We start from the raw sequence: 26563 nt of genomic DNA, 5'->3' as shown, positions 1-26563 counted from the left end.
ACTCTATATATACTACATATAAAAATATGGAAGTCCAAGTTCCATCTCCATCTTTTACAGAAAGGAGACACCCCTTTGCACATTGCCATCCGTGGAAGGAGCCGGAAACTGGCAGAACTCCTTTTAAGAAACCCCAAAGATGGGCGGCTGCTTTACAGACCCAACAGAGCAGGCGAGACCCCTTACAATGTCGACTGTGGCCATCAGAAAAGCATTTTAACTCAAATATTTGGAGCCAGTAAGTATTAGGATTTATTTCTAACTGAGCTTTAAAAAAAGGATGTTCTGTTTAAAAAATATGAAAAATGAAAGCAGCCAATGGCCTCGAGAGTATCAAAATTGAGTAAATGGTTTTACTCAATCATTATGGAAATATTGTGGAAAAGTCATCCTCCCTGTCTAAAGTTCTTCTGCATTGCATTGTGGCATTCCAAATTAAGTATGCTCAGAGCCATCGACTGGCTTTAAAGACCTCTAAATGTCTGGCTGCCTTTTTTAAGAGTCTTTACTCCCATTGTTTTCCTGGGTTTGCTTTGTGCTTTTAACTCAGCCTTCCCCAGTGTGGCCCAGCATTGCCAGTTCTCTGCTGTGGTGTTGCCCCTCAGTTACCCCCGTCTGTGCCCAGGATCCCTTTTCCTCTTAGTGACCTCTCCTTCAAGGCTCATCACATGTCACTTATTTCCTTCTCAGTGACTAACTGGTCTGCCTGCTTAGATAAAATTTTTGCCTCATTAGAATACTTAAGCATAGGCAGTGCCTGTGGCTCAGTGGGTAGGGTGCCCGCCCCATATACCGAGGGTGGCGGGTCCAAACCTGGCCCCGGCCAAACTAACAAAAAAAATAGCTGGGCATTGTGGCGGGCCTCTGTAGTCCCAGCTACTCAGGAGGCTGAGGCAAGAGAATCGCCTTTGCCCAGGAGTTGGAGGTTGCTGTGAGCTGTGTGACGCCATGGCACTCTACCGAGGGCGACGTAGTGAGACTCTGTCTCTTAAAAAAAAACAAAAAGAATACTTAAGCACTAGTGTTTGTTTTCCTTTTCTTATACTTACTATAGATGGCCTTTTCTTCTGTTTCTTTTAGGATTTTACCTCTTTCAGATCCCAAGCTCTTTCTTGTTCTTAGCTGTGGGTCGTCTGTAATGTCTAGTGTAATGCCCTGAATATTGTGCTAAAATAAATAATGTATATATTTTTTAAAGAGACAGGGTCTTGCCCTTCCCCCGGCCTGAGGGGCAGTGGCATGATCATAGTTCACTTCAACCTTGAACTCCTGGACTCAAGTAGTCCTCCTATCCCAGCCTCATGAGTAACTGGGATTACAGGTGCCAGCTACCATGCTTGGCTTAAAATGATTTTGGATTGAAAAGAATGCATATGAGGGGCGGCGCCTGTGGCTCAAGGAGTAGGGTGCCGGTCCCATATGCCGGAGGTGGCAGGTTCAAACCCAGCCCTGGCCAAAATAAATAAATAAAAAAAAAAAAAAATAAAAAATAAAAAGAATGCATATGAGAATGTAATCATTCCTATGTGCTGTTCTGAAATATTGGACAGTTTTTTGTAGAATTCAAAAAGCGTGTTAGTCCTGGAAACCATCAGGAATTATAGCAGAGTCCTGTTACTTTCCACTTTAGCTTTTTACAGTGTGTTTATGAATATGATTCTTTTTATTATTATGAATTTTTGCATTTTAAAATATTTTTTCTAATTATAGTAGTAATGCACACTCATCACATGTCAAGTATGAAAATAAGAATTTAACAGAAAGTTCAAATTTCCCATTGTTCCCTGTCTCCCAAATTCTAGAGGTCATTGTTTGAATGACCTTTTAGGCTTTTCTTTACATTTGTAGAAATGTTTTACACTGTGCCTTAAACAAATGAAATTGCGTCATTACTATGTTATAAAAGCTTTTAATAAGAACTATATCATATTTTAATTATTGCACAATCTTTCATCGTAGATTCTGAGACTACATTGAGTTCTTGGTTGATGAATATTTGGTTATTTTGCTGTAACATCTTGGATGCTGGGAATACTTTGTACATGTATTTGTTGATTCTAATCTAGGATTATTTTCTTTGGATAAATTCATAGACATAGAATTGTCAAGTCAGTGGATGCCCACAGATAGACTTTCCAAAAATGTTGTAAAAACGTCTTCTCCTCTGGCAGTATAGGACAGCACACTTCCCCACAACGTTGCTAACACAGTACTTCCAGGCTCTTAATCTTTGCTAATAGATGAATAAGAAAAAAAATCTTTTAAATTTGTGTTTTTAAATTATTGGAGAGATTGAGATCTTTTAATATATCATAGGCTATTTGTATTTTTGCTCTTTTCCTTTTTGTATACTTTGTCCTCTTTTTAGTTTTTAATATTTTTAAAGATAGGTCTTGAGTATCTTCATATGTATGAATGCTGATCCTGGGACCACCCCATCTGTTGCATTCCTCCCCTCCGAGCATGCTCATGGCTATGGCCATGGTGTTTTTAATTCTCTATCCAATAGTTAGACATTTTTGCAGTTCATTCCTTGGTCTTTTACTGTTGTTTTGGCTTTGACATTATATTAAGAAAGAAAGGCTTTTCCAGCAAGATTTTCTTTTTTTTGAGACAGTCTCACTATGTCACCCTTGGGAGAGTGCCATGGTGTCACAACTCACAGCAATCTCAAACTTTTGGGCTTAAGTGATTCTCTTGCCTCAGCCTCCCAACTAACTGGGACTACAGGTGCCTGCCACAATGCTTGGCTTTTTTTTTTTTTGCAGTTGTTTTGCTGGCCTGGGCTGGGTTCGAATCCGCCAGCCTCAGTGTATGCGGCTAGTGCTGTAACCACTCTGCTATGAGCGCCGAGCCAAGATTTCTTTTTTTTTTAGTGCCTCCTATATTTTCATCTAGCATTTTCATGGGTTTACTTTTTATATTTAAATTTTTAATGTTTCAGAATCTTAATAGATGCTATTAAGTGTGTCAAGTGTTTTTTTGCTGTGTTGCCCAGGCTGGCCTCAAACTCCTGGACTCAAGCAATCCTCCTGTCTCAGCCTCCTGAACCTGTCTGCATAGCATTGTAATTTAATATATATGTATTTAACAAATAAGTGCTTAAACTCTCCTAATACCATTTACTATTTTATCCTTTCCTTCCTATCTTATTTGAAATGCCACTTATGCTAATATCCTGTACAAATTCTGTGATACTCTAATTATTGTTTTTCTTCTGAACTTTTTGCTATTTTTTTTAATTTATTTTTTATTAGTATTAGATTATAGCTGTGTACAGTAATACGATCATGGGGCACCATACATTGGTTTATAAATAGTTCGACACATTTTCATCACACTGGTTAACATAGCATTCCTGGGATTTTCTTAGTTATTATGTTAAGACAATCATATTCTACATTCACTAAGTTTCACATGTACCCTTGTAAGATGCACCACAGGTGTAATCCTACCAATCACCCTCCCTCTGCCCAACCTTCTCCCTCCCTCCCCCCCTTCCCCATATTCTTAGGTTATAACTAGGTTTTAGCTTTCCTATGAAAGCCATAAATTAGTTTCATAGTAGGGCTGTGATACTCTAATTATTGTAGTTTTAAAATTTTTATTCTTTTCCAATGATTTCTTACCTATTCTTACATTCTCTTTGGTTTTCAATTTTTAAAAAATTCTCATGGATTTTCATTAGAATTGATCTAAAGTGCTAGATGAATTTAGGGAGAATTGCTGGACCTTTCTATCTGACTCGTAGCAGGCAGGAAGATTTAGCATATCTCTTATGTTCTTTAGTAACATCTATAACTTTATTTACATGGGTATTATTCATATTGAATTGTTATTACTAGTTTGTGTTTTATTTTCATATTCTGTTGATTCTAAAATAGACATTGTTCCACAATTGAATGTCTCTGAAATTGCATTGTGTCTTACAAGTAATTAATAAGAAAGCATGGTGTCAGAACTTAGCAGATTTTTTTCTTGTACATAAAAATGAGATCTCTTATAATCAATAGGTAACTACATTTCTATGAAATATGTTAATTATAGGTCTAAACATTTAAAATAAGTTTTTTTCTTTTTGAGTGGAAAGGAGCATGGGTCTTACTTTCTAATGGTAATGCCACTGTTTAATGTAAGGATTCTCATCCTTCCAATTACAGGGCACTTGTCTCCTACTGAAACAGATGGTGACATGCTTGGTTATGATTTATACAGCAGTGCCCTGGCGGACATTCTCAGCGAGCCCACCATGCAGCCGCCCATCTGTGTGGGGTTGTATGCACAGTGGGGAAGTGGGAAATCTTTCTTACTCAAGAAACTAGAAGGTAAAGTCTGTATATATAACAAAGTTTTCTCCGGGACTTTCTCTGAAGTAAAGAAAAAGGCAAAGCTTTCTGTGTGAGTGTGCGTGTGCTACACACTTGACTGATGTGAATTGTTATGGTTTTACTGTCCTCTGGTTGAACCTCCACGTGGTCATTTGAGTTTTCTTTCTAAAAGAAAAGTTTGAGTTTCCAGGCCCCCACAAATTTGTCCATTCACACAGCCTCACCTGCCAGCACCACCTCTGGTGGGCACCCAGCTGTGCTGCAGTCACAGAGGGCTGTTTGCTCTTGCAAGAACAAGACACTTTTCTGGAGTTGCTCCCTCTACTGGGAGCTTCTAAGACAACTTGTCCCCAATCCTCCACCCAACGCAACGCGTTGCATTTGGATCCAAACTACAGATATGTTTCTGTTTAAGCCATTATATTTCTGATTACGTTTCTTAGGTTAGAGTTAAGTCAGTTTACTTTCCATTTTTCATATACCTTTTGTATCTTATGGGAGGTGAACTGAAATCTCGGAGAAGTAGTTTGGAAGTAGCACATCCCTTTTTGCTTGGCAAAATCTTTCTCAATTTTCAAGGACAATTTTCAGTGTTGCCTGTAAAAATTTCCCCATGTTTTTATACAAAGAATGACTTGATGAGGTGGGCTCATTCGGGCTCAGTGCACACCTTTAACAACAGTATTCTCAAATGTGATTGGAGGGAGAAGAGGTGAGGGAGAGGAGAGAGGAATGGTGGAGATATGTAGTTTGAAGACAGAGTATTGTTTTCATTTTTGCATATGGAATCAATACCTTGTTCTCTGTGTAATAAAAACCACACACACAAAAAAATCAAAATCTTGACAGAGGGAAAATATGAAAGAATAGAAAAAGCGATTTTGTGCATCCTCAGTGTGAAGCAGGGGAATGCTTAATACAGGGGTAGCTGTGCCCTTGGGGAACGAGATGTTTACATTTGGCAAGAGAACAGGGGTTAAGATGGTACATAAGTAGCAATGTTGTATCTGGGGACCTAATAAGTGCCCAATAAATGTTTATGTTGAAAATGTGAACATTGTAAATTGAGTTAAAAGTTGTATTTCTTGCATAAAGTAGAAATAATATTTTTCATGTTAATTTCTCTTTCAGATGAAATGAAGACTTTTGCAGGGCAGCAGATTGAACCTCTTTTCCAATTTTCATGGCTCATCGTATTTCTCACCCTGCTGCTTTGTGGAGGGTTTGGTTTACTGTTTGCTTTCACGGTTGACCCAAATCTTGGCATAGCAGTGTCATTGAGCTTCTTGGCTCTCTTATATATATTCTTTAGTAAGTCTTTGCTTTTTGTCTTTTTTATAAAATGGAGGGAATGTCAAGACTCATTTAACTAAAATATTATTTGTATCTGTCCCTGAAAACCTGTGTGTGATTTTCATAAGTGGGTGAGAAAATTGATCTTTTTGCTGTTTTATAAATTGGCCTAGAGAAACATGGTCCAGGACTTGACTGGAATAGCATCTAAACTAGTGTACTAGTAAATATCGAAGCAGGGCTCTGATTTATTACACTTACCCTTTCATATGTTAATATGTTTACATTTCAGATTACTACGAGGGTGAAAATGATAGGTTACACTGTTTGAGTTTGTTAGGTAACCTTTTATATGTTAATTAATCATTTAAATTTAAATCTTTCCAGAAAAGAAGGCTCCACAGTCACTGGCATGCTCTTGAGCATTTTGACCAAGCTCTAATTTTTATTTTATGTAACAGCAAAGTAAAAAAATATAATCCCTGTTCTTGAGGGTGTCTTCAGTTGCAAGAATAGAAATAGCTCTCCTACTAGAGGAACTGGTAGCTTCACCAGTTGCAAATAATGACAAACCCAGTCATTTGCATTTGGGTCCCAACTACAAATATGTTTCTGTATAAGGCAGTTTATTTCTGATTACGTTTCTTAGGTTAGAGTTAAGTCAGTTTATTTTCTATTTTTCCTCTTATGTCTTTTTTTTTTTTTTTTTTTTTTGTAGAGACAGAGTCTCACTTTATGGCCCTCGGTAGAGTGCCGTGGCCTCACACAGCTCACAGCAACCTCCAACTCCTGGGCTTAAGCGATTCTCTTGCCTCAGCCTCCCTAGTAGCTGGGACTACAGGCGCCCACCACAACGCCCGGCTACTTTTTTGGTTGCAGTTTGGCCAGGGCTGGATTTGAACCCACCACCCTTGGTATATGGGGCCGGCGCCCTACCGACTGAGCCATAGGTGCCGCCCATTTCCTCTTATGTCTTATGGGAGGTTACTGAAGTCTTGGAGAAGTAGTTAGGAAGTAGTATGAGGACCACAAAAAGTTATGTAAGTTTGGAGAAAAGAAACTGGCTAATGACTGTTTTGGATTATTTTTTACAACTGTGACTTTCAGTTGTCATTTACTTTGGTGGACGAAGGGAAGGAGAGAGTTGGAATTGGGCCTGGGTCCTCAGCACTAGATTGGCAAGACATATTGGATATTTGGAGCTCCTCCTCAAACTGATGTTCGTGAACCCGCCTGAACTGCCAGAGCAAACAACTAAAGCCTTACCCGTGAGGTGGGTTGGTCCCTTTGGCAGAAGTAACCTTTAATAAGAGTCAGCAAAACATTGTTTTCACTTTAGAAGTTTGTAATTCATCATTTCTTAATGTATGTTGCAAAAAACATTGCTCTCTGGAACTTTTTCTATGAAAAAATGAAAATAAAAAAACGTGCTGGTCAAACACATTTGGGAAATACCTCTTATCTGCCTCTTGTGTATTAAAGGATCAGAGACCCCTTTCCATAAAGAAACCTGTTTAACTTCTATTTGTCAAATTTTATTTGAACATAAGCTACTACCCGGCCCTCTCCCCCCCCCCCCCCATGTTACCATCGTTTGGAACACACTTTAAAAGAGGACTGGATTGAAGGTGGGGGTCCTGCCACCAGCCCTGGGCCTTTGGAGCTCCAGGTGGAGACCGGGGCCCTTCCTTACGTAAGCATGTAGCTGAGCTGCTCTCTCCTCAGCTCTGGAAATTCTTTTGTGTATCAAAGAGTATTACTCATATTAAATAGGAAATCTTTGAGAAAGCAAAAAAGGTGATAAGCATTTAAGTCGAGGAGCAAAGGAAAGGTGGAGGGCCTAGAGGAAAGTGAAATGAAAAAAAATTCAAGCAAAAGAAGTTTGATAGAGAGTAGCAAAAAATTAACACAAAAAGATGAGGAATTTTTTTTTTGGTAGGGACAGAGTCTCACTATACTGCCCTTGGGTAGAGTGCCATAATGTCACATGGCTCACGGCAACCTCTAACTCTTGGGCTTATGTGATTCTCTTGCCTCAGCAGAGATTCAGGCGCCCACCACAACGACTGGCTATTTTCTTTTTGTTGCAGTTTGGCCGGGGCTGGGTTTGAACATGCCACCCTTGGCATACGGGGCCGGCGCCCTACTCACTGAGCCACAGGCGCTGCCCAAGATGAGGAATTTTTAAATTAGGAGATAAAATGTGTAATTTAAGATGAAAATAGTCCAAACTAGATAAAATATCAAAACTGAATATGAGAGAAAATTAAAAGGAAAAGCTTACAAGTAATAGCATATAGCATTAAGAAAAAGATTTAAAAATGAAAAAGTTAAAAGAAAATGTGTAGATAGGAGAAAATAATTAGCAGAAATAATTTTATAGAAAATAAGAAAAACTCAAAATTTAATAGACAATATGTTTTTGAAAGTTAGAATAAAATAGCATCATTCAAGGTCACACAATATGGTGCATGTGATACCAGAGTCTCACTTTGTTACCCCTGGTGGTGTGCCTATAGCATCACAACTCACAGCAGCCTCAAACTCTTGGGCTTAGATGATTCTCTTGCTGCAGCCTCCCAAATAGCTGGGACTACAGGTGCCTGCCACACACCTGGCTATTTTTAGAGATGAGGTCTTAACTCTGGCTCAGGCTGTTCTTGAACCCAGGCAGTGCACCTGCCTCTGCCTCCCAGAGTGCCAAGATAATAGGCATGAGCCACTGTGCCTGTAATACAGGCCTCAGATTGTAGGTATTTTGAAAGCAATGCTTTTCTCCTAGGTTGAGATGAGAGTTTCATTTAGAGATGAAAGGAGGAAAGGAACTCATACAGAAATAATACTGATTCAGAGACCCAGAATCTAAAAATACCATTATTTTGAAGAACAACTGTGAAAAGAATATTTTACAACTATTTCTAAATCTCTGGTAGATGTTGAAGCTATAAATAAGACTTTCTAAAGCTTGAGTTTTTAAATGACATTACTGGGCTTGAAATTCTTTAATGACTATAATTAATATTTTCTCAGAGTTGTAATCTTTTCAGTTGGTGTTAGAAAATTTTCTTTGTTCAACTCTTTGAGGCCACATTGGGACATGGTACGAGCTTTTAGTCACTGTACTGTGCGATCTGATGGTGTCTGATGCTCCAGATCTCCGCTCTGTCTTGCCTTTGTCCCCTCTCCTCTTAGTGAGGATGAGTTCATAGAACTCTGCCACGTTGAACTTTTGTCATTGTTTTTTTCCAGAAAAGTATGTAAGATGTAATTATGAATTTTTTTCTTTGCTTTGAATTTTAAAAATAATTTGAAAGCGATATAAAGAAAATAATAGGGTAAATGATAGAGAAATACTAAAGATTTTTGTTACTTGCTATCTGAGTAATGGTTAATTTGTTCTTTCTACAAGGTTTCTGTTCACAGATTACAACAGGCTGTCCAGCGTTGGTGGAGAGACTTCATTGGCTGAAATGATCGCAACGCTCTCGGATGCTTGTGAACGAGAGTTTGGCTTCTTGGCAACCAGGCTTTTTCGAGTGTTCAAGACTGAAGATACTCAGGGTGGGCGTTCCTTCCTCTTTTCTTTTTTTTTATTGTTGGGGATTCATTGAGGGTACAATAAGCCAGGTTACACTGATTGCAATTGTTAGGTAAAGTCCCTCTTGCAATCATGTCTTGCCCCCATAAAGTGTGACACACACCAAGGCCCCACCCACCTCCCTCCTTCCCTCTTTCTGTTCCCCCCCCATAACCATAATTGTCATTAATTGTCCTCATATCAAAATTGAGTACATAAGATTCATGCTTCTCCATTCTTGTGATGCTTTACTAAGAATAATGTCTTCCACGTCCATCCAGGTTAATACGAAGGATGTAAAGTCTCCATTTTTTTTAATGGCTGAATAGTATTCCATGGTATACATATACCACAGCTTGTTGATCCATTCCTGGGTTGGTGGGCATTTAGGCTGTTTCCACATTTTGGCGATTGTAAATTGAGCTGCAATAAACAGTCTAGTACAAGTGTCCTTATGATAAAAGGATTTCTTTCCTTCTGGGTAGATGCCCAGTAATGGGATTGCAGGATCAAATGGGAGGTCTAGCTTGAGTGCTTTGAGGTTTCTCCATGCTTCCTTCCAGAAAGGTTGTACTAGTTTGCAGTCCCACCAGCAGTGTAAAAGTGTTCCCTTCTCTCCACATCCACGCCAGCATCTGCAGTTTTGAGATTTTGTGATGTGGGCCATTCTCACTGGGGTTAGATGATATCCCTGGGTTGTTTTGATTTGCATTTCTCTAATATATAGAGATGATGAACATTTTTTCATGTGTTTGTTAGCCATTCGTCTGTCGTCTTTAGAGAAAGTTCTATTCATGTCTCTTGCCCATTGATATAAGGGATTGTTGGCTTTTTTCATGTGGATTAATTTGAGTTCTCTATAGATCCTAGTTATCAAGCTTTTGTCTGATTGAAAATATGCAAATATCCTTTCCCATTGTGTAGGTTGTCTCTTTGCTTTGGTTATTGTCTCCTTAGCTGTACAGAAGCTTTTCAATTTAATGAAGTCCCATTTGTTTATTTTTGTTGTTGTTGCAATTGCCATGGCAGTCTTCTTCATGAAGTCTTTCCCCAGGCCAATATCTTCCACTGTTTTTCCTATGCTTTCTTGGAGGATTTTTATTGTTTCATGCCTTAAGTTTAAGTCCTTTATCCATCTTGAATCAATTTTTGTGAGTGGGGAAAGGTGTGGGTCCAGTTTCAGTCTTTTACATGTAGACATCCAGTTCTCCCAACACCATTTATTGAAGAGGGAGTCTTTCCCCCAAGGTATGTTCTTGTTTGGTTTATCAAAGATTAGGTGGTTGTAAAATGTTAGTTTCATTTCTTGGTTTTCAATTCGATTCCAAGTGTCTATGTCTCTGTTTTTATGCCAGTACCATGCTGTCTTGAGCACTATGGCTTTGTAGTACAGGCTAAAATCTGGTATGCTGATGCCCCCAGCTTTATTTTTGTTACAGAGAACTGCCTTAGCTATACGGGGTTTTTTCCGGTTCCATACAAAACGCAGAATCATTTTTTCCAAATCTTGAAAGTACGATGTTGGTATTTTGATAGGAATGGCATTGAATAGGTAGATTGCTTTGGGAAGTATAGACATTTTAACAATGTTGATTCTTCCCATCCATGAGCATGGTATGTTCTTCCATTTGTTAATATCCTCTGCTATTTCCTTTATGAGGATTTCATAGTTTGCTTTATAGAGGTCCTTCACCTCCTTCGTTAGGTATATTCCCAGGTATTTTATTTTCTTTGAGACTATGGTGAAGGGAGTTATGTCCTTAATTAGCTTCTCATCTTGACTGTTATTGGTGTACACAAAGGCTACTGATTTGTGGACATTGATTTTATATCCTGAAACATTACTGTATTTTTTGATGACTTCTAGGAGTCTTGTGGTTGAGTCTTTGGGGTTCTCTAAGTATAAGATCATGTCGTCAGCAAAGAGGGAGAGTTTGACCTCCTCTGCTCCCATTTGGATTCCCTTTATTTCCTTGTCTTGCCTAATTGTATTGGCTAGAACTTCCAGCACTATGTTGAATAGTAAAGGTGACAGAGGACAAACTTGTCTGGTTCCAGTTCTAAGAGGAAAAGCTTTCAGTTTTACTCCATTCAGTAAAATATTGGCTGTGGGTTTGTCATAGATAGCTTCAATCAGTTTTAGAAATGTGCCACCTATGCCTATACTCTTCAGTGTTCTAATTAGAAAAGGATGCTGGATTTTATCAAATGCTTTTTCTGCATCTCTTGAGAGGATCATGTGATCTTTATTTTTGCCTCTGTTAATATGGTGGATAATGTTTATAGACTTGCGTATGTTAAACCAGCCTTACATCCCTGGGATGAAGCCTACTTGATCATGATGAATGACTTTTTTGATGATAAGCTGTAATCTATTGGCTAGGATTTTGTTGAGAATTTTTGCGTCTATGTTCATGAGTGAGATTGGTCTGAAATTCTCCTTTTTGTTTGGGTCTTTTCCTGGTTTTGGTATCAGGGTGATGTTTGCTTCATAGAATGTGTTGGGGAAGATTCCTTCTTCCTCAATTTTTTGGAATAATTTCTGCAGTACAGGAATAAGCTCTTCCTTGAAGGTTTGATAGAATTCTGGAGTGAAGCCATCTGGACCAGGGCATTTTTTGGTTGGAAGATTTTTTATTGTTTCTTTGATCTCAGTGCTTGAAATTGGTCTGTTCAGGAGCTCTTATTTCTTCCTGGCTGAGTCTAGGGAGAGGGTGTGATTCCAAATATTGATCCATTTCTTTCACATTGTCAAATTTCTGGGCATAGAGTTTCTGGTAGTATTCAGAGATGATCTCTTGTATCTCTGTGGGATCAGTTGTTATTTCCCCTTTATCATTTCTGATTGAGGTTATTAGAGATTTTACTTTTCTATTCCTCGTTAGTCTGGCCAATGGTTTATCTATTTTATTTATTTTTTCAAAAAACCAACTCCTTGTTTCATTAATTTTCTGAATGATTCTTTTGTTTTCAATTTCATTGATCTCTGATTTGATTTTGGATATTTCTTTTCTTCTACTGAGTTTAGGCTTAGATTGTTCTTCTTTTTCCAATTCCATAAGATCTCTTGTGAGATTGTTGATGTGCTCTCCTTCTGTTTTTCGAATGTAGGCATCTAAAGCGATGAATTTTCCTCTCAAAACTGCTTTTGCAGTATCCCACAGGTTTTGGTAGCTTGTGTCTTCATTGTTGTTATGCTCAAGGAAGTTAATGATTTCCTGTTTTATTTCTTCCTTCACCCATCTGTTATTCAACAGAAGATTGTTTAGTTTCCATGCCTTTGGGTGGGGTTGGCATTTTTGTTAGAGTTGAGTTCCACCTTTAGTGCCTTATGGTCTGAGAAGATACAAGGTAAAATTTCAATTCTTTTGATTCTGTTGATATTTGTTTTGTGTCCCAGGATATGATCAATTTTGGAGAATGTTCCATGGGGTGATGAGAAGAATGTATATTCTTTATCTTTGGGATGGAGTGTTCTATATGCGTCTATCAAGCATAGTTGTTCTAGGGTCTCATTTAAGTCTCTTATATCCTTGTTTAATTTCTGTTTAGAGAATCTGCCCAGCTCTGTAAGAGGAATGTTAAAGTCCCCTGTTATGATGGTATTATCAGATATCATATTGCTCAGACTGAGTAAGGTCTGTTTCAAGAATCTGGGAGCATTTAAATTGGGTGCATAGATATTTAGAATTGAAATGTCTTCTTGTTGTATTTTTCCCTTGACCAATATAAAGTGACCATCTTTGTCTTTTTTGACTTTAGTTGCTTTAAATCCACATGTATCTGAAAATAAGATTGCAACTCCTCTTTTCTTCTGCATTCCATTTGCCTGAAAAATTGTCTTCCAACCCTTGACTCAGAGCTTTAATTTGTCTTTTGAAGCCAGGTGTGTTTCTTGCAGACAGCAAATGGATGGTTTGTGTTTTTTAATCCAGTCAACCAATCTATGTCTCTTCAGTGGTGAATTCAAGCCATTAACATTTATTGAGATAATTGATAAGTGTGGTAGTATTCTATTCGTCTTATTTTGTGAGAGTCCATTGCTTAGTTTTATGTTTTGCATCAGTGTGGAGGTTTGGTTCTGTCCTTTAATTTCTGAGTTCTTACTTTGCTGCTGATCCATTGTGGTGGTCAGTGTGCAGAACAGGTTGAAGTATTTCCTGTAGAGCTGGTCTTGTTGTGGCGAATTTTCTCAATGTTTGTATATCCGTAAATGATTTGATTTCTCCGTCAATTTTGAAGCTTAGCTTAGCAGGGTACAGAATTCTGGGCTGGAAATTGTTCTGTTTAAGTAGATTAAAGGTAGATGACCATTGTCTTCTTGCTTGGAAAGTTTCATTAGAGAAGTCTGTGGTCACTCTGATGGATTTGCCCCTGTAGGTCAACTGGCGCTTACTGCTGGCAGCTTGCAGAATCTTTTCTTTTGTCTTGACTTTGGACAGGTTCATCACAATGTGTCTTGGAGAAGCTCAGTTAGAGTTGAGGCGACCTGGGGTCCGATAGCCCTCTGAAAGCAGTGTGTCAGAATCTTTGGTGATATTTGGGAAATTTTCTTTTATAATATTCTCTAGTATGGCTTCCATTCCTCTGGGGCATTCTTCTTCCCCTTCTGGAATTCCTATAACTCGTATGTTGGAACGCTTCATAAAGTCCCATAATTCTGACAGTGAATGTTCTGCTTTCTCTCTCTTCTTTTCTGCCTCTTTTACTATCTGAGTTATCTCAAAAACTTTGTCTTCTGCCTCTGAAATTCTTTCTTCTGCATGGTCTAACCTGTTGCTGATACTTTCCATTGCATCTTTAAGTTCCCTGATTGACTGTTTCAGTTCCTTCAGCTCTGCTATATCCTTTTTATATTCTTCATATCGTTCATCTCTGATTTGATTCTGTTTTTGGATTTCCTTTTGGTTATTTTCCACTTTATTAGCAGTTTCCTTCATTGTTTCCATCCTTTCTTTCATTGTTTTCAACATGTGTATTCTAAATTCCCTTTCTGTCATTCCTAACATTTCCGTATAGGTGGAATCCTCTGCAGTAGCTACCTCATGGTCCCTTGGCGGGGTTGTTCTGGACTGGTTCTTCATGTTGCCTGGAGTTTTCTGCTGATTCTTCCTCATGGGTGATTTCTTTTATCTGTTTCCTTGCTCTAATTTTCCTTTCACTTCCTCTTGCTCTTTAAGTTCTCGTGCCTGTGGACTAAGGGTTACAGGACCAGAAGGGTGAGAAGGTTAAAGAGCAAAAAAGGGATGAAAGAAAGGAGGACCGAGTGATAAGGAAAAAAAAAGAAGAATAGAGAAAGGAGAGGGGGTGGGTAAAAGGAATATTGACAAAAAGAAGAGAGGCACAGAAAGAGGGAGACAGAGCAATATAGGTGTACAGTAGGGTACTTTGATACAACCTTAAAAAAAAAAAACCCACCTTCTGGGGGTGCCCAGTTGGGTGGTTCCCTTGAGGTCAGCAGCTCTTTGCTAACCTGATCAGACACAGTACCCCACCTCTACCAAGTAGAGAGGAAAGACAAAAATGCTATAAATCAAACCAAAACAAGCAAACAGAAAACTTTACGGGATAAAATTGGCTGGAAAAACCAAATAATAGCGGTAGAAACACTAACAAAAATGAAGTTCTAATTATTGAAATAGGCAGCAATGGGAAATTATAATTAAACTAGAAAAATTGAGAAAGAAAAAGGATCTGTATGGAAAAGGTTGAACTTAAAAAACAAAACAACAATCCACAACATCAAAATAAGCAAAAAAAAACAACCAAACCAAAAAAAAAAAAAAAAACACAACCGAAAGCAAAGCAGTATGTATATGTTATTGAATATTGTCTGGGCAACACGTGGTCTTCTGGGGTATGAGATGTTAATCACAGTTCTGATGCGACTGGAGGCTGCTAGTTTCTCAAACCCCGGCAGGTAGACACCCTAAATCTCTCTTCAGCCCACTTAAAAGGCACTTTGAACTTGTTCACTTACTGAGCAGAAGCTTTCTCAGGGAAGTGCTTGTCGCTGGAATCACTGCTGAAGTGGCTATCCACTTACCCTGTGTGTCAAAACTTGTCTCCCTCTGCCCCCCAGGGTTAGGGCTGCAAGGCGGGTCAGACCCTGCCCTTAGGCTACTTGGTCGCTGGGTTACCAGCTCCCACCCAATTCCAGCTCTGCGACCCTGAGGGCGGAGCTTGCCGGGGCAGATTGCTCACAATGTCTGCCTGTGACCCAGAGCCAAACACTATTAGCTCCGTCTGGCTCAGCGGCTCAGACTGGGGCCCTAGAGAAAGGCCAAAGTTCTCCGCACTCCCGCTCAGGCTCTCCCCAAGGCAGTTCAGCTGAGTGTCAAGTCCAAAGACACCGAAACAGTTCACAGGTAAGGCCTTTCTGGTTTGCAGTCTCGCTGCTTCTGAACTTACAGTTGTGGGCGGGTATAGACGGATGGAACACGCGCGACCACTTGCCGGTTTTCCACTGTTTTAGTCCTCCTCTTGGGGTCCAGAAGTCTCTCGCTGACTCCCTGTATCCTCTCAGGGGTGATGATAGGCAGTTCCCACCAGCCAGAGATGCCTGGAGTCCTATCTCCCCAGACTCACGGTGCCCAGATGCAAGGAAGCTGTTACTCGGCCGCCATCTTGCTCCGCCTCCCCTCTTTTCCCTTCCTCTTTTTTCTTTGTGTGTCAGGTATAAGGGTTGAAGGTGAGATGAATGTTCAGTTTGTTTTCATCAAACTGAAAGGAAACGCAGCTTGAACATCAGACTCTTCAGATGCCCTGCCTGTAATGATTAGGATTTTCTAGATATTTGACACGTTAACAGTTGCTAAAACCATTTGTTGTATTATAGGTAAAAAGAAATGGAAAAAAACATGTTGCCTCCCATCTTTCGTCATCTTTCTTTTTGTCATTGGCTGCATTATTGCTGGAATTACTCTTCTGACCATATTCAGAGTTGACCCCAAACATCTGACAGTGAATGCTGTCCTCATATCCATCGCATCTGTAGTGGGGTTGGCGTTTCTGCTGAACTGTCGCACGTGGTGGCAAGTGCTGGACTCTCTTCTGAATTCTCAGAGAAAACGCCTCCACAATGCTGCCTCCAGACTACACAAACTGAAAAGTGAAGGGTTCATGAAAGTAAGCACTCAGTGGTTGTTAGAAACAATTGTGATGTACGTCCCCTCCAAGTTGCTGGAAAAGACATTATTTCATTCCTTTTTATAATAGTGCCCCGTGGGGGTGGGAGTGGGGTGTTTTCTTTATTGTAATTGTGAATTATGCTGTGATAAGAAATGTGTTTAAACCTCTCATGTCTTAAGTGCTTTCTGCATTTCACTTTGTGCAGGTTCTTAAGTGTGAGGTGGAATTGATGGCCAGGATGGCAAAAACCATTGACAGCTTCACTCAGAATCAGACAAGGCTGGTGGTCATCATTGACGGGTTAGATGCCTGTGAGCAGGACAAAGTCCTTCAGATGCTGGACACTGTACGTTGGGACCATCTCGAAACTTGTCATTGTGATGTTGTGGCAGCTGAGAGGATGCATGACTTCATTGAATATATGTATTTCAAATGGAGTGGAAGCGGGGGTTTTATTTGATTAGTTTCTCTTTCATTTGTTCCTGTTGTGATTTTTCTTTTGCAAAAACAGTCATTCTTTACACAGAAATATAGCAAGAATAAATGTTTTATCACATTTATCACGAGATTTAGATAATTTTAGCTTGACTGGTGGCTCACACCTGTGATCCAAGCACTCAGGGATGTGGAGGTGGGAGGATTGCCTGAGCTCAGAAGATTATTTTTGTAGAGACAGAGTCTCACTGTACCACCCTCGGCTAGAGTGCTGTGGCGTCACACGGCTCACAGCAACCTCTAACTGTTGGGCTGACGTGATTCTCTTGCCTCAGCCTCCCGAGCAGCTGGGACTACAAGTGCCCGCCACAACCCCCAGCTATTTTTTTGTTGTTGTTGCAATTTGGCCAGGGCCGGGTTTGAACCCGCCACCCTCGGCATATGGGGCCGGTGCCCTACTCACTGAGCCACAGGTGCCGCCCTGAGCTCAGAAGTTTTAAGACCAGCCTGAGTAAGAGTGAGACCCTGTTTCTACTAAAAACAGAAAAACTAGCCAGGCGTTGTGTTGGGCACCTGTAGTCCCAGCTACATGGGAGGCTGAGGCAAGAGGATCACTTAAGCCCAAGAGTTTGAGGTTGCTGTGAGCTATGACGCCACGGTACCTTACCCAGCTGACAGAGTGAGACTCTGTCTCAAAAATAGTCAATTTTAGCTTCATGGCAGTGTTAGGAAAAATGAATAGATCATCTCTTAAGTCCATAGTGTGGCTCTAGCTTTTCTTTGCTGATAGTTATGGTTAGAATCTGAGATAATATGGGGAACCTGCAGAATTTGTAGGTTTTTGTTAAAGTTGGGTACGTCAGCAGCTTTCTGTAGGGCTACATTATGAGCAACAGTGACTGACCTGTGGGCAGAGTGCAGTGTGCACTTACCTCTTATGTAGACTGTAATCGTCTGAAAGCAGGACAGTGTCAATTGTTTTCTTTGCAAATTTTATCATTGTCAGATGGTGACAAACCCAGATTGAGCTGTCAATAAAATTTACCTTTATATAAAATAAGTTCTGATGAAAATGAAATACTATTTTTAAAAATACAGACACCAAAGGATAACACGTATTTTGAAGATTTGTCTTACTGTTTCAGATAATTTAAAATTTATGTCACACCTATGTATTTGTTCTACCACAGGTCCGAGTTCTATTTTCGAAAGGCCCATTCATTGCCATTTTTGCAAGTGACCCACATATTATCATCAAGGCGATTAACCAGAACCTCAGTAGTGTGCTTCGTGATTCAAACATAAACGGACATGACTACATGCGCAACATCGTTCACTTGCCCGTCTTCCTGAACAGTCGCGGGCTGAGCAATGCAAGGAAGTTTCTTGTGACTTCAACAACAAATGGGGACATTCCATGCTCAGATACCACAGGTAAGTGTCAAGCTCCTAAAGTACTTTGGGTTTGAAATAGTTTTATAGTTTTTTTACAGTGATTTTCCTTTTACTTTGAAAAAAAATTGTTGATATTTCACATCTCTTTAAATATCATATACCACAGAATTTTAGCATAAATAATACTCTCTTGATAAATACTTAAAGGGATACAGGAAGATGCTGACAGAAGAGTTTCACAAAATAGCCTTGGGGAGATGACCAAGTTGGGCAGCAAGACGGCCCTCAATAGACGGGTAAGAAGCCCTTGGCTTTGAGCTGTATGCTATTGCTATTTATTGGATGCAAATAAAACCAAGGCAATGCCACTTAAATAATCTTTTGTAAATACTGCATTAGGTCTATAAAAAATGTTATCATTGAATTTCTTTCAGCTTTGGTATTTCAGGGACTTTCTGTACTTAGAGCCCTAATGACCATATGTCACATGGCAGGGGGCCCTGTTCTCACTTACCTGCTCTCTGCCTAAGTCCTGCTCCAGATCCCAGTCCAATTGAATGGAATTTCTTGAGAATGAGATTTTAAGTCTTGCCGAGTACTTTCATCCAGGATTGGGAACCTCTATATCAATTCCTGGTCAGGTTGTGGTATTACTGTTTCCATAGCTATAGGGAGAAAGGTTTGTAGTATGTGAAATTCCTGCTTTATCTTCTTACTGGCCTTCCTCCTTCCCTAATGTTTGTGGGATGTGTACTTTTTTTTTTTCTGTAGCCACATATAGATTTTTGTGCCCTTCCCACGCACCTTGGGTTCCTCTTCTAGCGCTAGCGCTGAGTTGTCCCTGTCCTCTCCCGTCTTCTCTGTATGGAACAAGAAAAGGGCATGTTCTTGTAACTGTCTGTGTATAAACAGGGAGACATTCACTTACAGGAGAGTTGGGATAATAGTGCCGCTCAGGGATAGCTAAGTCGGATAGTGTTGGCATTTTGTTTTTTCTGGTTGACTACCATTAAATTTGGACATTTTACTTTTAAAAAAATGTTTTCAGGGACATTTTGGTTTTATGCTTCTACCCTTTACAGGTATGGGTGCCAAGTTACCATAATATGAGGAATGATAGGGAATAGCACTAAATCCAGAGGAGTGTGTGACTTTTTATCATTTCAAATTTCGCTCCTGGCAGTCTAGACTCTTACACGTCTTTGGTGTGCCTGTGCCTTCTCTGGGGAGACAGAATTCCTTAGCCCACCTCACCAGTGGGGAGGAGAGCCTTTAATTCTCATGGAGATGGGAGGATAGTTTGACATGAATGTCACGTTTTAAAATAACCTAAAAATCAAAATGCTGAATCCTTAAAAACACCAGACAACAAGGCTTCTGTGCTCTATTACTTCAGGGTTTCTATAAATATTGAGCCCCCATAGAGTTTGAATATAATTCTCTTTATACAATTCTGCTTATAATCTTTTGCTTTTTTTTTTTTCCCGGTGACTGAATCTTACTTTGTCACCCGCAGTAGAGTGCCCTCATGTCATAGCTCACAGCACCCTCAAACTCTTGGGCTCAAGCAGTTTTCTTGCCCCAGCCCTCCTGCCCCCCAAGTAGCCGAGACTACAGGCACCTGCCACAATGCCTGGTAATTTTTAGAGACGGGGTCTTGTTCTCAGACTGGTCTCCAACCCATAAGCTCAGGCAATCCTTCTGCCTTGGCCTCTCAAGAGTATTAGGATTACAGGAGTGAGCCACTGCACCTGGCCTCTGCTTATAATCTTAAAGGCATTGAACTTTAACTATACAACTATAAACCAGAATGTATCTGAAGCTAAATCATAGCTTTTGATATAGTCAGTATTAATATCACTTTATAACTACTCCATAGAAAGTTCAGCTTCTGGGATAACAACATTACTATATAAATATTCCTCTTTGGGGTGGCGCCTGTGGCTCAAAGGAGTAGGGCACCGGCCCCATATGCCAGAGGTGGCAGGTTCTAACCCAGCTCCAGCCAGAAACTGCAAAAAGAAAAAAAATGTAATAAATATTCCTCTTTGACTAAAAGTTTGGGTTTTTTATTGTTTTCATAAGCATCTATTAATTTCTCAAGGAGACTTCTGTTCTCAGATGTAAGTGTGGCCCCTTCTCATTGATGACGCTGTTTCAGGACACTTACCGCAGGAGGCAGATGCAGCGGACCGTCACCCGGCAGATGTCTTTTGATCTTACGAAGCTGCTGGTTACTGAGGACTGGTTCAGTGACATCAGTCCTCAGACCATGAGAAGGTTACTTAATATTGTTTCTGTAACAGGTGACTTTTGTTTCTTATTGTTTGTAGATAATAAGTCTTAATATTCACAAAACAATTTAATTTCAAAGACTAAGGACTAAGGGGTCTATGTGGTTATATGTTTACATTGCTGAATACCGGCTTTATTTGTATTAAATCAGTATTAATTTTAATAATGAAAATCAACTATCAGTTATACACAATTATTTTAAAACTTGATTTAAAACTCTTTTACTTTATCTAGGGTATAATTTTTCTCTTTGTATAAAGATAATTTTATGCTCATTTATGTAACTGAGTATAATTAACTTATAATTGAAAACGTTGAAATTCAGATTTTATATTTGTTCTATTTTAATTTTCACATGGTATTTTGAATAAAAATGTTGGCAACAATATTGAGGATTATTGCCCTGTGACTGAATTCCTCGCATGGAATTCTTATCTACAATTATTACTTCTTACTTATTAATTAGCTTTAGGGCAATCATAAATACTTGTAATTTAGTTTGTAAAATACATGTCTCTGTATATTACATTGATTAGTACCTCGTAATGATTACTAATGTTAACTCTGTTATGACACACGAATAGTATTTTAGAGTAGTGTTAGGGTTCCTGCAATGAACTGTATTCTGTATGAGGTTGTATCTAATATATTTACAATATTTTTGGTAATTAAATCCTTTTAAATGAGGTCTCAAACCTCACTATACTAATTTTAGTTAAACAACGAAAATGTTTTAGCATGTTATCACCATATACTCATTTAACACATGTGTAGCCAGTGCCTTAGGCCAGGTACTGGTTGGGCTTGTGGAGATAAGCAGTGAACATGGGAAAGTCCCTGCCCTACTTGGGAGGCCTGAAAGATGCTGTGGCACGTCACAATGTGTGCCATGAAACTAAGACCACGGAGAGGAGATAGCATTCTCTGCCACCCATCAGCTCACGAACAGATGGATGGTCCCTTCCCTTGATTCCACCTCTGACTCTAGCTATTGCCGCTTCTCAGCAGAGCTCTCCATCTGTCCCTCTGTCTCCTTCTGTTCCCTCTCAGCTCTTCCAGTACTCCCTTGCTCTCAGTACTTTAGCAAAACCTGCTCTTCCAAGGTCAATGATGGCTTCCACTTAAGTGTGGCATTCTAGAAGCCAAAGGGCAGAAGTGTTTCAATGAGGAAGAGTGACAAACACATTGTCAAAGGCCACTCAAATAAGGCCCTGGAGGAGCCAGGCACTCTGGGAGGCCAAGGTGGGTGGATTGCTTGAGCTCACAAGTTCAAGACCAGCCTGAGCAAGCGCAAGACCCCGTCTATAATAAAAATAGAAAAACTAACTGGGTGTTGCGGCGGGTGCCTGTAGTTCTAGCTACTTGGTATGTTGAGGCAAGAGTATCCCTTGAGCCTAGGAGTTTGAGGTTGCTGTGAACTGCGATGCTACAGCACTCTACTGAGGGTGACAAAGTAAGACTCTGTCTCCAAAAAACCTAAGACCCTTACGGAATGGCCTAGCCTGGTGGGTTTTAAAAATTATTTATTTATTCATTCATTCTGAGATAGTCTCACTCTGTCACCCTGTGTAGAGTGCCCTGGCATCATAGTTCCCAGCAACCTCAAACTCTTGGGCTCAAGTGAGTCTCCTCCTCAACTTCCCAAGTAGCTGGAACTACAGGTGGCCGCTACACTGTCCAGCTAGTTTTCCTGTTTTTAGTAGAGATGGGGTCTGGTTCTTGCTCAGGCTGGTCTTGAGCTCCTGAACTCAGTCGCCCACCTTGGCCTCCCAGAGTGCTAGGATTACAGGCGTGAGCCACCGTGGCGGCCTGTAGTGTTGTGTAACACAGAAGCCTTGCCCGTATACACAGTACTGTTGGCACCTAGGTCCCAAGTCAGTTCTAAAAGGTTTTTCATCTTTTTTTTTCTCCAGTTTAAAGGTTCTAGATCTAGAGGCGGTAGATCGACTGTGTTGGAAGTGTATTGTAACGCTTTGCTTTTTGTTGCCTTTTTTAAAAACAGTTCTGTGTCATTTACTCTCTACTGAGAGTGTATTTCCTCTCTCCTTGTCACAATTTTTAATTAATTTGTATTATCATTTCTGATTTGATTTATTTGTGTGCTCCATTAAGCATAAGCTTCGTGAAGGGTGGGATTGTATCTATTTTGTTGAGCATTTTATCCCTAGCACTAGTGGATCATTGATTGTGGTACTTTGATGAGTTTCCCTAACTCTCAAATGCTGTGACAGAAGCTAACTTGGGTGTAAGGTGAAGACCCAGCAGGTCTGTTGCTGACCTAGCAGAGTAGATGCCTCTTCCAGGGCAAAAGAATCCAGCAATGAAAATGTAGTTTCCACATGTGAGCAGATTTGCTGAGGGAATGAGAGTCTGGGGATATGGGAAGAATTGGAGTGGGAATTGTGTATCTGTATTTATTAGTAGCCTGTAGAAAAATGAATAATTCATATTTGAACCAAAACAAATAGATGTCTTAGTCTACGTACAAGTTCAATTGATAATGATGAAGTAAAACTGATAGTTTTATAAAATTAAAAAACAATGCCAGCAGCTCAGAATTCTTCCCAAATCAAGGTGACACTGATGAAGCAGTGGCAAAGCCTCTGTCCTGAGAGCTTGAGGACCACAGCCATTTGCATGTCAGCATGCCTGGGGGAGGAGCACTGGATCAGAGTCCTCAGAAAACCTCAGGGATAGGCAGGGTTGTTTTAAAACATGTCAATAACTTTGAGAAGCATTGTAACTCCATTGGTAGCTTTCTCGCACAGACTGCCTGTAGTGCACCAAGATGAGTGTGTATGGGAACCAGAGGGGCCTAGTGTATTTGGACGTGGTGAAGGTGCATAGGCTTCTATGCAGGGTCCTTCATGGGTGAACTGATGTTCTCCTGTGTGAGGTGGGTACAGGCGAGGTTACATGCCTGCCTCTGTGTGGCCAAAGAAGTGTATCTCACCAGTCACAATTCAAATTAAAAAATTTACTTCACAATTAAACAGAAATCGTGTTTAAGCCCTAAAAGGCCCTAAAAGGCTTCTATGTTCTAGAAGCCATATATATACTAGATTTGAATTTGTAGTATAAAATCAAATGGTAAACTAAAAAAATTTGAAGTTAAATTATTTGTGAACATACTAAATGTTTTGCTTAACATAATATATAACCCATCTTTTAATTAAAAAAAGTTTTTGTATTCTCTAAAAGGGCGATTACTGAGAGCCAATCAGATTAGTTTCAACTGGGATAGGCTTGCTAGCTGGATCAACCTTACCGAGCAGTGGCCCTACCGGACTTCTTGGCTCATACTGTATTTGGAAGAGACTGAAGGTATTCCAGATCAAATGACGTTAAAAACCATCTACGAAAGGTACTTTGTTTGACCTCTTTGTATTTAACTTGATCTTATGTTGAGTTAAAAAAAAAAGTTAATGCTTATTAAGCAAACTAAATATAAAATAATGTGTACTGTTTTGGATGTAACTAATCATTCTTATTAATGCATTATAATGTTGGAGCTGTCTTAGCACAAGGATATATCCCATCATGTAACATTTCCAACTTTATTTGGACATATTCTTTCTGTTTCAGGTATAATAAAGTTTTATGTGTTACCAGTTTCTTGTCAAATTCACAAAATTTAATTCCTTTTGTTTTCCAAAACATTTCAATGCCTTCAAAGGTTCCCATTGTTATTCTATGTAAAATATCTCTTAGAAAAAAAGGTAATACAAGGGAACTGTAGACATAATTTTATTAAATTGAGTCTAATTGAGCTCAGTGCCTGTATTTCAGCTGCTAGGGTGCCAGCCACATACACCAAAGGTGGTGGGTTGAACCCAGCCCAGGCCTGCCCGCGTTGGCCAGGCATGGTGGCTCATGCCTGTAGTCCCAGCGCTGAGGGAGGCTGAGGCGGGTAGATTGCCTGAGCTTGGAGGTTCGAGATCAGTATGAGCAGCAGTGAAGAGTAAGACCCCGTCTCTACTAATATCAAAAACAGCCAGATGTTGTGGTGGGCGTCTGTAATCCCAGCTACTGGGGAGGCAACAGGAAAGAGAATCACCAAAGGAAGAACATTAAAAAAAAAAAAAAAGAAAGAAAATAAACAAACAAACAAAAAACGTACTTCAAACAAAGAAGAATGAACAAGCAAGCTGAAATTAAAAATAAAAAATAAAAAAATAAAAACAACAACAAAAAAACAAAGAAAAAAAATCATAGCCAGGTGTTGTGGTGGGCGCCTGTAGTCCCAGCTACTTGGGAGGCTGAGGCAAGAGAATTGCTTAAGTCCAGGAGTTGGAGGTTGCTGTGAGCTGTGATACCACCGTACTCTACCCTGGGCGACACAGTGAGACTCTCTCTCAAAAAATAAAAAAAAGGGAGTATAATTGAAACTATATATTACATTTTAAAAATATAAATGAAATATTCTAACAGGATTTAGTCTGTAGTTTATATATTAAAAGTTTTAAGATTTTAAATAATTTTTCTTGTCAGAGTATTGTCAGCATATAGTTTTCATAATTTTCCAATTCTTGTTTTTCACATACATATTTTACTTACTATTTTCTAAGTAATACAAAAGCATCTTATGCCCCCGAGGAACTTATGTATTTTTAACTTAAACATTTTTTTCTATTTGAAAATATTTTCAAACTTACAAAAAGATACAAGAGTAAGAATAGTTAAGTGTGAAGAGCATCCGTATACTCTGTACCCAGACCCATCTGTTGTTAAATGTTTTACTCTTCACCTGCTCTGTTGTTTGCTGCCCGTGCCTCCTGCGCGCTCACTCTCAGGACGTCCCCTGCACCTGTCCAGGTCCGCACACACACACACACACACACACACACACACAAATGTGCACATAGTTTTCTAAACCATGTGATGGTAAAATTCACATAGTGTATCATTTGCCACTAACTACTCGAGTGTTGAGGAATTTATTTTTTGATCAAAGGTAAAATATAAACATATTTGAAACAACTAGAAGAAAGTGAAAATACGATGGCTCAAACAATTAGCCAGTTAGGTGTTACCGGTGTCAGGCTAAATTGTTTTCTAGATTGTAGGACACTTCTTAGTCTAAAACCACTGTTGTTTGCTGATGGAAAATTGGACAACCTTTTACAATTTTCTTCTAATTTTTAGCATTTTGAGCTTCATAGGAAATTTTCAAGAATTTATATTCTTAAATTTAAAATATTTCTTGTAGACAAAAATAATATATGTAGGGTATCCATAAAGTTTGTGTGTGATTTCCTATGTTAAATTATTTTAAATTGTACATGAACTTTATGTCCACCCTGTATATATAACTATACAAAATATTCACAAAATATTCTGTGTGTTGCCACCTCTTTGTAAAATTTTATAATGAATATTATAAAGAAACACCTTCAATATCCTGTTTTCTCTACATACGGGGACTTTATAGGTGACCTTTGGGACACCCTGTAGTATTATTACATGCTGCTTATGAAACAGGACATTTATGAAAGAAATATTTTAGAGAGTATCTTTGATCATATATCAAAAATAATTTGGAGTGAATTTTTATAGGGGATATTTTATTTTGTTCAAATAAATATATATTATTATATACTGGAGGTATATGAGGTGATGTGAACTTTGCCATTAAACAAACCTGTTAGTTTAGATGTCAGCATCGGTGGGCTCGCCCTTCATGATGGTGGGATTCAGGGTGATTCATTGGTGGGCTCGCCATTCATGATGGGGGGATTCAGGGTAATTGATTGGTGGGCTCGCCGTTCATGAGTCGGGGGATTCAGGGTGATTCTCAGATACTTTTAAGACACACATATGTGCTTAAAACTACTTAAAAAAATATTTGGTTGCTCATCTAAGGAAGAATTAAAGGTAGCATAAAAGCAGAATTCTTTTTTTTTTTGGCCGCGGCTGGGTTTGAACCCATCATATGGGGCCAGTGCCCTACTTCCTTGAGCCACAGGTGCTGCCCAAAAGCAGAATTCTTAAGGAATTGACTTAAAATAAATATAATTAGATGATTTGGAATGAAAAACTATAGGACGACAATTTGATCAACATATTGAAAAACCAGATACTGGATTATGTGAGAATAATTAAGATGACT

The 26563-nt window shown here is 39.3% G+C and overlaps 1 protein-coding gene across 13 annotated transcripts in view; it reads left to right on the top strand.

Moving 5' to 3' along the window:
* The window catches only part of KIDINS220 (kinase D interacting substrate 220), a 121316-nt gene that overhangs the window by 49608 nt on the left and 45145 nt on the right, over window positions 1-26563 (top strand). For all 13 annotated transcript variants that reach the window (XM_053587652.1, XM_053587648.1, XM_053587643.1 and 10 more), the window contains 11 exons: window positions 61-238; window positions 4161-4325; window positions 5460-5639; window positions 6729-6894; window positions 9031-9182; window positions 16037-16326; window positions 16535-16675; window positions 17955-18198; window positions 18367-18455; window positions 20321-20465; window positions 23656-23818. In XM_053587652.1, the coding sequence (XP_053443627.1) occupies window positions 61-238; window positions 4161-4325; window positions 5460-5639; window positions 6729-6894; window positions 9031-9182; window positions 16037-16326; window positions 16535-16675; window positions 17955-18198; window positions 18367-18455; window positions 20321-20465; window positions 23656-23818 (1913 nt within the window). The remainder of the gene's footprint in view (window positions 1-60; window positions 239-4160; window positions 4326-5459; window positions 5640-6728; window positions 6895-9030; window positions 9183-16036; window positions 16327-16534; window positions 16676-17954; window positions 18199-18366; window positions 18456-20320; window positions 20466-23655; window positions 23819-26563) is intronic.

The sequence above is a fragment of the Nycticebus coucang genome, chromosome 4 (genome assembly GCF_027406575.1).
Source record: "Nycticebus coucang isolate mNycCou1 chromosome 4, mNycCou1.pri, whole genome shotgun sequence".
In the NCBI taxonomy this organism is placed as follows: domain Eukaryota; kingdom Metazoa; phylum Chordata; class Mammalia; order Primates; family Lorisidae; genus Nycticebus; species Nycticebus coucang.
This window is presented reverse-complemented; position numbering and strand designations above follow the sequence as displayed.